This window comes from Phasianus colchicus, unplaced genomic scaffold, assembly GCF_987193195.1.
Source record: "Phasianus colchicus unplaced genomic scaffold, bPhaCol1.hap1.1 HAP1_SCAFFOLD_57, whole genome shotgun sequence".
NCBI classification, from domain to species: Eukaryota; Metazoa; Chordata; class Aves; order Galliformes; family Phasianidae; genus Phasianus; species Phasianus colchicus.
The window spans coordinates 561,138-575,191 of NW_028325234.1; the positions used below are offsets into that span (position 1 = coordinate 561,138).

General features: G+C 55.2%; 1 protein-coding gene, 1 long non-coding RNA gene and 1 pseudogene across 2 annotated transcripts; 1 reads left to right on the top strand and 2 right to left on the bottom strand.

The window, feature by feature from the left end:
- Positions 1-1,471: 1,471 nt before the first annotated feature.
- Positions 1,472-4,633, bottom strand: LOC149911798 (uncharacterized; annotated as a pseudogene).
- LOC149911799 (uncharacterized) lies at positions 4,538-7,679 on the top strand. Its single transcript, XM_090133304.1, has 3 exons — positions 4,538-6,197; positions 6,718-6,829; positions 7,127-7,679. Exons 1-3 carry the CDS (start codon positions 5,798-5,800, stop codon positions 7,677-7,679), a joined length of 1,065 nt encoding a protein of 354 aa, XP_089989430.1. The 5' UTR covers positions 4,538-5,797.
- Positions 7,680-9,300: 1,621 nt separating this feature from the next.
- Positions 9,301-13,254, bottom strand: LOC149911800 (uncharacterized). The gene is made up of 2 exons (XR_016462857.1): positions 11,909-13,254; positions 9,301-9,418 (listed from the first exon to the last, which is right to left on the bottom strand). It is a non-coding gene; the product is annotated as an uncharacterized LOC149911800 (long non-coding RNA).
- Between the last annotated feature and the right edge of the window lie 800 nt (positions 13,255-14,054).

Genomic DNA, 14,054 nt, shown 5'->3' on the forward strand with positions numbered 1-14,054 from the left:
CCGAGTCCTTCAGCCGTCCCAAAGCCCCGCATCCCGCGCACGGTTCCTCTCCCCGGCCCCGGCCCAAGCCGTTCTCCCGCACACCTCCGGCTTGTGCCGCTTTCCTCAGCACCGCTCCCGTCGTGCCGCGGCTCCGTCTCGGTGCTGCCCGCACAGCTCCGGCGCGCAGCGCCTGCGCCTGCGGGACCGGCGGCGTCGGAGAGGAAAGACGGCGGGCTCCGAGCCGGAGGCAACGGCCGCTCCCGCGCTCGGCGCCTCAGCCAATCGGAGCCGGCGGCGCTGCCGCCGACCAATCCGAGACCGGAGGCGGGCCGGAACTGCCGCCGACCAATGAGAGGCGCGAACGGACCGGAAGTGTCGCCGACCAGTGAGAGGCCGGGGGCGGGGCGGAGCGGCTGTGGGGGCGGGGCCTCGGGGTGCTCTGTATTGCCATAGGGGATGGGATTGGGATCGGAATTGGGATCGGGGATGTGGGATTGCGATTGGGATGAGGGATTGAGATTGACAGGTGGGTGATGGGCTTGGGATGAGGGTCTGGGAATGAGATTTGGAACTGGGATTGGGATGTGGGCTGTAGGATGCGGGGTTGGGATGTTGACTGTGGGCTCGGAATGTGAGATTTGGGACTGGGCTGTGGGAATATGGATGTGGGATCTGAGGGCAGTGCTGTGATGCCTGAGGTCACCCGGAGTCACTCTGTGATCAGCCCACAGCTGTGTGTTCCAAAGAACAGCCACTGAGGTCAGGGGCAGCAGTCCAGGCAGGGAGATGCTGTGGTGGGAAGCAGGCTTGGTGCCGACGTCCTGCAGGGAAACGGGTGCAGACTGCATGGGACAGTGTAGGACAGCACGTGGTGGAGATGGCTGAGGGGCTGGCAACGCTGGAAGGCCCTGACGGAGCCAAGGTCTTTGTCCAGCAGGCCGTGGATGGTGTCTGTGGTACAGAGAACCGTGAGGGGACACACTGTCCTCGTGGCACTGGGGTCTCATGGCCTCCTTGTGCCCCATGCAAAGGCTCCCACTGCTCCAGGAATAGTCTCGATCCTGCATAAGGGACAGGATCTCCCTTCCAAAGGTCTGGGCATCAGGGTTTGGCCTTGCTGCTCCATAAGGCAAAGGATGCTGTTCTCAGCATCACAGCCACCAGCACAGCGCCTTTGTCTCCCTGTAATCATGGCTTCCAATGATCTGCTCTAACAAGTCCCTGGGGGCCGTGTTGGCAATGGCTCTCAGCGGGGCCCATTCATACTCCCAGAAACTTCCTTCCAACTTTATCTTCCTGAGCACTTTGTGCAGTCTTCTCTCAGCACTGGAGGATGATGGACTCAGCACCAAACACCCCAAGGAGACCAGTACAACCCCGAGAGCCCTCAAGTGCTTTGTGCCTTCCTGACATCTTCCTCAAGTCTTCAGAACCTGTACAGCTAACTGGAGAGCTATCAGGAGTGCACTTAAAGAGGAGGACCCTAAGGTACATTTAACGAGTCTCTTTATTTATTTATATTTTCTCCAGTATTAAAAGCAAATTAAGGCAGCACTTTGTAGACAGTAATCATCCAAGGCGTCTCCTAATGAGGTTTGCTCTTTCACTGTGTGGACAGACTTTCTCCTCAGCCTCCCAAGCCCATTACTGCTCACATTGGCCCCGTGGGATTTTCATCCCTTTTCCTCACATCAGTCTTCTCTGAAATTTGCAGCTCAGTGTTGCTTTTCTTTGCATCAACTCCCACTTGCCTTCCTCAGAGAACCAACTGCACATGGGCACAGAGGGATTCCTCCTTGTTGCCAACAAATGGGAATCAACACGATGCAATTGAATGAACAGTAAAACACTCTCCTCAGCTGGATGCCATGTTCAAGCTGTCTGCCTTCCAGGGGGAATTTCGGTGCCAGAAGAACTTTTGGCAGAGAAAGTACATACAAACACAAATAAGAAGTTGAGTAAAGAATTCATTAGACTTCTGAGATGGCCCAAGTTTCCAACTTATGGGAGCTCCTAGAGTAACCAGATAGCTGGGAGGTATCTGAAAGAACAAAGAGCAAAGGGAGGGGGAAATCTGGAGAGCAGTGGGAAGGGCACATGCCCACACTGCCTGCAGAAAACACGACCTTAGCCATGGTCATTTATTCAGGAGAGCTGGAAACACCTGCAGGGAGTGGGAGATCAAATACAGAGGTGAGACCAAGCAGGGCTAGCAGCTGCCTGTGTCCCAGCACCTGAATGCTTTTGTGTCCTCCAAACACAGTTCTGGAAAACAGTGACACAATAAATCTCCTCAAAGACTGGTATTTCCAATAAGGAGAGAAACCAGGCCCCAAAGCAGTTTAGAAACTGAGAGGTGTGTTGGCACATTTTCTGTGATTTGGATCTTTCTCTTCAGTTCTTTGTTCCAGTTTTATTGACATTACATAACATCTTTCACACCTACAGCCTCAAAACAAACACACAAACAAACAAAACAACAGAAAAAAAAACATCTTTGACAGTGATAGGCCCAAGGAAAATGGTTACACACTAAAAGAGAAAATAAGATTAGATGTTAGGAGGGAATTCCTAATGTCCTTAACATCAGGTTGTGAGGCAATGGAACAGATTGCCCAGAGAAGTTGTGGATGCCCCATGCTCAAGGCAAGGACAATGACACGGGGGTTGGAACTTGATGGGCTTTAAGGTCCCTACCAATCCAAGCTATTCAATGATGTATGTTGGAAATATCCAAACACTTTATCAGGACGATATCTCTGATAAAGCAGATTTTATTTGCAATTGCAATGGAGGGGCCTCCTGCAAGCAGGACAGCACTCAGAAAACAGCGTTACATCTTTTATTCCCTATTGCCCGATGCTTCTCTCTTTCTCCCCCAGTTCCTCATTGGCTGAATACTTTAGGTTCCCAATCTTCTCAACGCTTCACTAAACATACAAACACTGGACAAACATAGATCTCTGCTGGCTAAGTGTAAACTTCTAATTAATTAATTAACGTCTGACCCTCACTCCACACTTGGTTATTGTTTCTGGATATCTGCTTGACCTCCCTTGCATAGAGATAAGCTCGGAAGGAGGAAAGTTCTTCTACAAACCAGTTGCCCTTTTTAGTATCTAATGCAGAAACAACATTCCATTCCCACAGACACCACAGAGTGACGTCCGCTCAGAAACTGTACAAAGACAAGTGATAGCTGGCAACCTACTGCTGGGAACCTGTTTTGGCAGGGGTGGTGAACGTGGTGAACCCCCGCTGGTCCCTTCCAACCCCTACGATCCCGGGTTCTACTTTCTGTTCACAAATCTGATGTCATCCAATCCAACGTCCCGCTTTCTTAACTCAGCCGATATCCCCTCTTCGTTCCTCTTCCTTCCTTCAGGTGATCCTGCCCACAATGTCCATGTGAAATGTCTCATCCTGCTTGGAAGGCTGTGAGGAAAGCAAATCTCTGGGATCCCCCAAACAAAGCACTCCCTGCCCGGCAGGGTCGCGGGAGCCATGGAGTCATGACTGTGACACAGAGGATCAATGCCGGCTAATTTATGGAGCGTTCTAACAAGGAATCAACGACTTCCAGGCAAAACTAAGCAACTTTCTGACCACAGGTCATCAGCGTTACGGGTAGAGTACTTTGGAACAGTACTTGTTTCCGTATCTCCTTCTTGAACATCACTTCAGGCAACGGCCACTAAAGGAAAACAAGTAATACTACACTGAGAGCAAAGAAAAGGAGAGAGAGAAAACAGTGAGCGGTCAGCGCTCCCACCCGGGGCGGGCAGCAGGCTGCTGGTGCCAGCATCACAATGGGCAGCGGCCAGCACCGGCCACGCTGTCATCGCGTCACCATGGCGACGTTTGTGACACGGGCACCCGGGAGGGGTATGTAGGCAGAGCACGCTGGTGGGTCCTGCATCCTGAAGGAGCATCTGGCAGAGAGCAGACGCATCTGAAGGATGAGCTCCGGCATGGCTGGCGCCAACAAGGAGCAAGCCGCCGGCACGAGGCGGAACGGGATGAGCGAGGTCGGCCCCGCAGCGAGGCGTGCCTCCAGACCGACACGCGCCGACACCGAAGGTACACGGGTCCACAGCCAACCTTGGCACGAGACGACACTTTCCATCTGCCACCTCGCTCCTGCCTGGCAGCGGTAGCGGTGCTGGGAAGCGGCAGATGCAGAGTGTGACCTGCTTTTCCTTTGCCCTCCAGAGCGAGTTGCCGTCTGGGATGCGGTGGCCGCCTACGTACGGGAGCAGCTGCTGCTGCAGAAGGTGTGTTGGCTGTCGGGTTCCTCCTCTCCCCATCCAGCTCAGCCTGGACTTCCTCTGAGTCTCCCCCTCCACAGAAAGCAGGAAACTGCCCCCACATTTCTCTCCTGGGCATCCCACGGGCTTCCTGCAACTCCTGCACGATCACTTGTGCCGGGCACTGTCTATCTCAGGGCTGATGCCTGTCTCTGGAAGCCTCTGGATCCCACGAGGCTGCTTCTGCCCTGCCTGCTGTGCTGCATTTGGGAGGGCGAGGGGAAGGAGAGGACTGCGCAGCCCCTTCCCAAAGCCATTCCCGATGCCCTGGCTTGTGCCTCTGAACAGCGGCAGAGGGCTGTCCCTACCTTGGACCCCTTCGGCTCTTCCTCCAGCCGTCCCATAACCCTTCCGCCCTTCCTTTCTCTCCCACTTGCAGGGGGTCTGGATTCCCACCTTTGGCTTCTTTGACACCATCTCCAAAGACATCCGGACTGAGGACGGGACGGTGACTCTGCAGTGGCCCGTGTTTCACCTGGCTACAAACCTCATAGCCACGCACCACCTCAAGGCCCACAGGGAGTCCCTGCCAGGTAGGAGGGGGGATTAAACTTTTGCTGGCTTCATGGACAGGGCAAACGGCCACCACCTCCATTCTCAAAAGCAAACCTCTCCCTCTGAGCAGCCCGTCCAAATATGGGGCCGTTCTGGCTGATGTCCACCAGAAGCACTTCTAGGGAAGAACCTGTGGAAAACCACCCGTATCATCAACTCCGTCCCTCGCATTTTTCAGTCCATAGGAAGGTGGAGCCGCTGAAATACAGCAAGGTGGCCGCAGCTGCTTCTCTGAGCTGGCAGACACTCCGGACTTGCATTCAAAGCACCGTGTCCCTGCTCTCCGGCTGCCTGCAGAATGGGGAGAACGTTGCCGTTGTCCTCAAGGACATCGGCGTGCTCCTCATTGACGGACTGACCTTCCAAATGAAATTCTACTACGACTTCCTCGAGAAGCTGTCAGGGAAAGAGAAATTCAGAAGAGCTGCTTTCAAGGTGAGCTGTAGTTTCTCCATGACCCAGGCAGAGCTGTGACACCTGCTGTGCCCGCACACGGCCCACCAGGATCTGGCCAGCTGCTCAGGCCGTACAAGTGCTGTGCTGCTGTCAGCTCTCCCCGCCTTGGGCTCCTCGTGTCCCCAGGACCTCAGCCGTGACGAGGACATCCCACATCCTCCCCCTTTCTCCCCTGCAGGCCCCCTGGCTGCTGGACACGGTGGTGTCCCGGATGGCACCGGTGGCCTCCCTGGCGCTCTCTGGCTGCCTTGTCGTCTTTCCCAAGTGAGTATGTTGGTGGCTGTAGCTGCTGCTTGATGCAGCTGCTCAGCTCTCATTCCATCACGCTTGCTCCTTGTGTCCACGACTGTCCTGCCCATGAGCATATGTCCTACAGTCATGGAAGGATTTCAGCTGGAAGGAACCCCGAAAGGGCACCTAGTCCCACTCCCCTGCAGGGAACAGGCACACCTACCGCCAGATGAGGTTGCTCCGAGCCCGGTCCAGCCCGACCTTGAATGCCCATCCGGGCACCCACCACCTCTCTGGGCAAGATGTTCCGGTGCCTGCCACCCTTCTGTCAAAACCTTCTTCCTTATATCCAATCTAAATCTTCCCTCCTGCCTTTTGAAACTATTTCCCCCTCACTTATCCCGACTGATGCTGCTGAAGACTTTAGAAAGTCATGTGCTTCATGCAGCATGAAAATGTGCCTGGGAGCAGACAACCAGAGAGCAACAAGGATTGCTGGAGCGCTGCGTCACACCGGTTGCTGTCTTCTCGTCACGTACAGGTTTCAAATGGAGTTTGTTCCCAAACCACCGCCCGCAATAAGACGCAGGTCCTCACGAAGCCTCCCTGGTCCGGAGAAACCAAAGAAAGAAGAGACTTTGCCACCTCTCGTCCAGGGCAAGAAAGGTAAAGCAGCTGCCAGCTCCTTTCCGCGGCACGGGCAGCATACTTGAGATGGGAAATCCCCTGCTGAACATCAGCCAAGGGCTCTGACTTGTGTCAAAGCTTCACGCCAGCTCAGCACGGCCTCTTCCCAAACTAAGGAATTGTTGGCCTCTCCCAAACTAAGGCGCTGAGCGTGACGTGCCCCCATCCCTGGCTATGGCAGGAGGATGTGCGGATCTTAGGCCCTGCCCTCCCCCAGTGGAAGGATACGGTCCCCAAAAGTCACTCTGCCACCTCATCGTCACCACCCAGCTCCTCTTTCCCAAAGCCAACGTCACTAATGCAGTCCCAAAACAGAGCTGAATTGCAGAGAGGAGGAGTGGGGCCAGGGATGGTGTCAGGAAGGGTACGAAGGCGGTGCAGATGTCAGCAGTGGGGGGAGCAGAGCGTCCCTCTCAGATGTTCTGGGAACAGGCCTGAGAGCCCCTTGTGAGTGAGCCAAAGGGTTTACGGTGAATCTCCTCTGCCTTCTCCATTCCAGTGAGATTTGCTGACCGTCCAACCTTCATCAAACGCTTGAGCACAGACAGCGTTGATGGAGGACACCTCAGAAGGATAAGGAGCTCACTGCTGAAGGAGAGCTCCAAGGCCAGGTGAGGCTGGAGGCTCTGGGCTGGGATGTGCATGGGGGTGACACAGCGAGAGCCCGTTCCCTAGCCCCAAAGGGTCACTGTTGGTGGCCGCCCAACAGTGCTGAACGCAGCACCCACCGTGCTGGGATGGGGACGCCAGGAGCCCCCCTCTCCGCATCCCAGGAGAGTCACGGGGCAGCCGCTGAGCTGTCTGTGGGGAGGGCTGCGTTGCAGCCAAGGCTCCTGGCTCAGGCTTGCAGCATGCGGCCCCAAAGCCATCAGCCACTCACGCGGACCCCTCCCGCTCTGTCCTTTCAGTCCGCTGCCACCCATCCGGAGGGCGTCTGAAGCCCAAGAGCAGCCGGTGACCTGCGAGCTGCAGGGGGAGGCAGTACCATCAAGCAAACAAGACCAGCGCCGAACACTGGGAACCAAACACGTGAGCTTCCTTGATGAAGTGCAGGAAGCAGGAAAAGCCCATCGTGAGGATGCGGTGCAAAAATTGCAGACAGCCAAGGCCGCACCCCCTCAGATCACCTTGAGGCCAGCAACACCTTTCAGAAGCGACTCAAGAAGATCTTCCACAAGGGCTGAGTCTACAGAGCCTCAAGGCCGACCATCCAGGCTCCCACTGACTTGTGACTCGGTGAAACTTCTCAGGCAGAGGGCAAGGAAGATCAGGACAGTGCAGGATGCACTGGGGCAGATGGCAGCATCACCACTTCGTGGGGAGTCCAGGCTGCCTGAGGAGTCTTCCATCACCCGACCTGGACTGCTGCCACCCATAAAAGAAGAAACGGGGTCTCCCGAGTGCCAGCCTCCAAAGACCAAACCCCCAGTCCGCAGGAAGGCCACACCCTACCCACGCTGATGCGGGCATGGGGTGCCCACGACACACACAGCTCCACTGGAGGCTGCAAAACAGATGCGTCAATCCCATCTGCATCACATCTAATACTAACCAGGCTGCCCAGGGCCCCATCCGACCTGGCCTTGAACACCTCCAGGGACGGGGCATCCACAACCTCTCTGGGCAGCCTGTTCCAGTATCCCACCACTCTCTCTGGAAAGAACAATCCAATCTGGCATCCAATCTTCAACTCAAAACCACTTCCCCTTGGCCTGCCATTAGCTACACCATCAAAGAGTTGACTCCCCTCCTGTTTGTAGGCTCCCTTTATGTACTGGAAGGCTGCAAGGAGGTCACCCCGCTGCCTTCCCTTCTCCAGGCCAACAAGGAGATCTAGAGTGAAATGTAGAGGGGCAAAACCATCAATAAAGCCTTATCAGGGGCCTACCCTTTAAAAACCTCCAGAACGCCTGTGACAGTGTCATTGCGCCTTTTGACGCCAGCTCTTGTGCTGGTGGAGGGAGAAAGAATTGCGAGAGGGCATCAGAGCGTCTCACGGTGCTTTGATGCCCAGGGAAATCCAGCACAGTCTCTTCTGTCTTATCTGGATCACAACTTACGGGCTTTTGGCCTGGCAGGGCCCCTTTGGCCGGCTTGGAGAGGTCTGCAAATGCAGAGCTCCATGGGCCAGCCGGCCGGCCACCTCTCGCCTGGCAGTGCTCCCCTGAACGGCCAGCCGGCTTTCGGCCTGGCCCAACTGGCCGGCCAGGAGGCTTCAGGCCTCGGAAGGCTTCCCCAGCCAGTCAGCCAGCTTCACCAGAGATTCCGGATCTCCCTCAAGGCCTGAGTGCAGCCGCTCCACGCAGCCCCAAGGCAGACCATCCAGGCTGCCACAGCTGCCTCGTGGAGCACTCCAACTGCCCAGGCAGAGCACCAAGAAGAGCAGGCCTGGCAGGCTGCCCCCAGCCGACTGGCCTTTGATCTTCATTAGGCCTTGTTCTGCTGTGGAGGACAGGTGGAAGCAATTCACTTGTCTGGCAAAGGGTGGAGCCTGGTTCCAGCCCTCCCTACCCTCACGTAGGGGCTGGCTGCCAGCTGGGAGGGCTGTCAGCATGGAGGTGTGTTCTTTGTTGGTGTTCTGTGTGCCCTGATCTTCTCGTGGCCTCCTTGTGCCCCATGCAAAGGCTCCCACTGCCCCAGGAATAGTCTCGATCCTGCATAAGGGACAGGATCTCCCTTCCAAAGGTCTGGGCATCAGGGTTTGACCTTGCTGCTCCATAAGGCAAAGGATGCTGTTCTCAGCATCACAGCCACCAGCACAGCGCCTTTGTCTCCCTGTAATCATGGCTTCCAATGATCTGCTCTAACAAGTCCCTGGGGGCCGTGTTGGCAATGGCTCTCAGCGGGGCCCATTCATACTCCCAGAAACTTCCTTCCAACTTTATCTTCCTGAGCACTTTGTGCAGTCTTCTCTCAGCACTGGAGGATGATGGACTCAGCACCAAACACCCCAAGGAGACCAGTACAACCCCAAGAGCCCTCAAGTGCTTTGTGCCTTCCTGACATCTTCCTCAAGTCTTCAGAACCTGTACAGATAGCTGGAGAGCTATCAGGAGTGCATGTAAAGTGGAAGAGCCCAAAGTACATTTAATGAGTCTATTTATTAATTTATATTTCCCCCGGCATTAATAGCACATTAAGGCAGCACTCTGCAGTCCATCTTCATCCAAGGCATCTCCTAATGAGGTTTGCTCATGGGGCTATGGGGACATAGAGGGAAGGGTGGGATGTGAGGAGTGGTTTGAGGCAAAAAGGTGGGGCGGTGTAGGAATGCCTTTATTTCTTCCTGAGATGGGACTGGGGGTCCCTGTAGCCCAAAGGTGGGGCCACGATCCATGACCCCACATGAGCCAAACCCCAAGATGACCACATAACCCTGTGTGTGCGTGACCCCATGGCAGCGTGTGACCCACAGCCCTGTGTGAACCATACCCCCACACGACCCTGGGACTCCCTGACCCTGCCTGCCCCCATCACGCTGCGACCCACTGCCATGTGGCCCCAGAACTCTGGGATCCCTGCCCCCACCTCACCCCCACCATATAACACTCTGAGACCCGTAACTCCCTATCACCCAACCTGACCCTACCATCCCTTCTGACCCCATTGCTCTGACCCAGAACCCCATATGACCACATAACTCTGTGCAGTGCCATCTGACCCTACGTCACCCCATAACTCTGTGACCTGCATGACCCCCCTGTGACCCACGACCTCCTGTGCTAACCCCATGTGGCCATAGAACCATCTGTGTGTGGGGAAAAGGCATCTTCTCCTTGGGGGGGGACTGCCCCAGAGCTGCCCCAAAGGCGACATGGGGTGGGCTGCAGCCGTTTCCCTCAGTTTGGAGAGATGGGAACTGTCCAAAAGAGCCAGAAGGAGGACATGAATGCTTCTGCAGGGAAACACCTGTCACAAGGTTTGGTGACAAAGCGATCCCACCGAGACTAAGGAAGGGGCTGGAGCTTGGGTGCTGCGTGGCAACGAAGGAGACTTGAACCAGGGATAGAGCTGGGATGGACTGCAGGAAATCAACTCCTTAATGGGGACAGTGGGAGAAGAAATCCAAGTCAGCTGCAGAAGGAACAGCAGACCTCCTTACAAAAAGGCGTCCCAGACTGGGGACGTTGGAGCAGTAGGGACAGTGGTAAAGAAATGGCTCCAACATCAGGTCTTGGAGCAATTACTGCAAAGACCCCGAGAAATGGACAAAGAGCTCTGATGGCAGCGCAGCACGAGGAGGAAGGAATGCATGGTGGTGCAGAAGGAGAAGGATGGAGAACAGCAGCGGTGGGATTCCCCTTTTGCACGGTCACCCACCGCTACGGGACTCTGCAACAAGAAGCTGCACCCTGCTGTGGTCAGCACGGCTGTGCTGAGCTGTTACGGTCAGGAAACATTCTAACATCTGCACGGATAGCAGGATAAGTAGGATCAGAGTGAGAGCTGTGCTGTTGTTCAGCAGACAGATGCTGAGCAGAGCACAGCAGGACCAGGATGTTCGGACCAAAGGAAGGTGGAGACTGCACACGAGGGAAGGCACAGGTGCAGGACAGAGCATGAGACACAGCAATGGCAACAGCTGTCAGAAATCCTGCCTGCCTGTCTGCATAGGAAAGAAAACAATCACACCAAAAGGACCAGGTTGGCCACAGACCTCACCTAGAGAAACAGCAGAGCGGATGCGTGGCCTAGACTGTGAGCCTGCAGTCCCCAGCCAAGAGGGAACAGGAGAGCAGGGACTGCCAAGGGAGGAGAGCTACAGGAGCAGAAGGAGCTCAGTGAGCAGCTGCGCCTTTTCTCCCTCACCACAAGGAGGGAGAGTGCAGAGAAGCCATAGCAATAACAGATGAGCTTTGCTGCTGCAGGGAGAGCTGTGCCTGATGGAAGAGCAGTGATGAGAGCGTTTCTTGCACAGCCCATGGGCACTTGGGGGGATCTGCAGGGATGGGGGAAGCCCTACAAAGCTGTGGGACAGACAAAGGACACGGATGGGAGGACCCCAAAGGGGCACTTTGGGGCAGCTATGGGGCACAGCCACACCTAGGAGCTGCCTTTACCCAACACACCGCTGGTGGTGGAACTGCTGCTGGCCACGGGCCGTGGGCAGTGATGGGGCTGTTCTGGGCTGCTCTAGGATGGCTCTGGGGCTGCTATGAAATGGGGCAGCTATGGGACACAGCCACAGCTCAGTGGGGTTGATGTTCCCGCACACAGAGCTGGTGGTGAATCTGCTCTGATCATGGAACCTCTTCCATAGCCCCCCGGACTCCCAGCTTGCCCAGCAAGATGGGGGCAAGCCGGGGGTCAGCAGATGTTATAGGCAGCTGATGTACAGCGACCCCAGAGCCACCCTGTAGCGTCCCCTGAACGACCCCAGAACAGACCCATCACTGTCCACAGCCTCATCCGGGGTTGTAGTGCTCACAGGGATATGGGTCATGTGGAGCCTTGGGGTCACGCTGAGTTCTATGGGGTTTTTGGGTTTTTGGGTCATGTGGGGTTATGGATCAGGGCCCCACCTTTGGGCCACAGGGAACCCCAATCCCCTCTCAGGAAGAAATCAAAAAATGCATTCCAGCACCACCCCACATCCCCCATTCTCACCCCAAACCCCTCCCCACATGACCCCAGACCCTCTACATCCCCATGCCACCCCACGTTCCCACACCCACAAGTCCCACCTTTACCTCACACGTTGCCTTCTCCTGCGCAGCACTCTGCTCCTGCAGCCTGTGGCCCATATCCCCAGTGCTCCCACATCACTTTCACCCACATCTGTGTTGTGCAGGAAGTGCTGCAGCTCCACATTCCTCTCCAGCAGCAGCTGCCCCTGCCCCAGTATTATTTGGTTGTATGGGTTCTGGAGGGAGAAGGGGGTGAGGAGGGGCCCAGGTTGGCTATTGGGGTCCTGGAATAGTGGCAGGGGTCCTGTCAAGGACTGTGGAGGTCTCTGACGTTGCTAAGGAGCCCTGGAGGCGATAAGGGAGATCAGAGGGAGGAAATAATGGGGGTCTGCTGGAGTCTAGTGGGGAATATGGGGTGCTGCTGGGGGCTATGGAGGTCTGTGAGGTTTTTGGCCAGCTGTAGTGGAGAAGTTCCTAGTCTGAGGAGGTCATTAAGAGGAAATGGGGTCTGTGCTGGGCTACTGGGATCTTGCAGGGAAAGTATTGAGGGAGGAGGGAGGTGTCGGGGCTCTGAGGGAATTATGGGTGGGCTGTAAAGGAAAGGTAATGGGTTATCTTGGGGAAAGCAAGGGGCAGCCATGGGGGATGGAAGGAACACCTACAGGAATGCAAGGGGAATCTGGGCTGGGGCAAGGGGACGGCTAGGGGAAGAACAGGGGAACGTCCCAGGAACGGAGTTCTTCTTTCAAATCCACATCTGCTACTTCCTGACGTAGCTGCAAGACTGCCAGAGAAGCTGCAGTACCGCTGCCCATTCAGCTGCCTGTGTCAGAAAGAGCTGCATGTTAGTGGGTGCAACTGCCACTACAAGGCCAACTCCATAATTGCAGACACAAAACCATCACCTTCAGTATCTGTTACAGGCTGACGACCGTGCCCTTGCACAGGAACCATTCCCACACAGCAAGGGAACTCCTTCACTGCCTTAGGATGCGGAAGAGGAAGAGCCCCAAAGCCTTCACAAGATGCTATCTTGCCACCAACTTTGGAAGCTACACACACCTTCTCCTTTGAGAATTAGCAAGATGAATCAACGCACGTTGCTGCTGGAGAGGGCTGTGCTGCATCTCCTGCTGCCATCCTTGGGTTGTCATCGTGATGCCAATCCACAGAGCACTTTGAAGGGCAGTAACCTTGCAAGAAAGAACAGAGAGCAGAGAGCTCTGCCGTGCATTTCCTGTTAGAACACAGAGATGAGCTGTACAGCCCTTGCTCTCAGAACACACACCGTTTCTCTTACCAGCTTTCCATTCCTGCACAACGCTGTTCAAACCCCTCCTCCATCTCTCCCTTCATACACAATGCACAGCCTCTCCCCAGCGACGAGCTCTGTGCTGTTTAATGCCTGTGCCATCATCGGGACCTACAGAAGAAACCTTGCGGTTAAGAGGGTTAATTAGACAAGCGCTCTGTCTGGCAGAATTCACCATCTTAAGCACGTTAAAGAAGCGTCTTCTTGAACGCCCTGAATCTCTGTGACACATCAGGAGATGCTGAACTAAACCGGCAGCCTTCTCAAAAATGGAAGGGCTCTTCAGAGCCAGCTGGAAGGGGAACAAGATCCTAGGGGGGCTGTGGAGCTGGTAAGGGAGGTCTGAGGGAGGAAATACAGATGCCTGGATGCCTGGTGCTCAGGCACAAGCAGAAGTGCTGATGGAAAATCACCACACAGCACAGACTGAGTCGCTGGTACCTTGCAGTGAGCAAAGGCTGAGATGCACAACGTCCTCACCTGCCTGCTTCTTGGAAGTGGAGGTTCAGCAGCAGCTCCACTCGTGATTAAGTCCTCCAAAAACCTTCTTCTTTCTTCCTGATCAGGAGACTGGATAGTGAAACCTTCTCCAAAGCCATTATGAAACTATATCTGTACCTGAAGCCCAAGGAGAAAACACGTGTCAGATTTAAGACCACAAAACAGTGCTATTCTATTCCAATCAAACTTCAGTTCTGATTTAAGTTTCACGACTGGCATTTCAGCCACCCTGCTATGGATAGGTTAAACCTATGGATAGGTTATAGGGTGGGAGAGGAGGGTGAGCCTTCTAGCCCAACGTCCCCTTATAGCCTACCATCACCCTATGGCCCCACACAGCCACTTATGGAACCACATCTGCCATACACCTCCTATAGGCCCATATCTCCCTATATT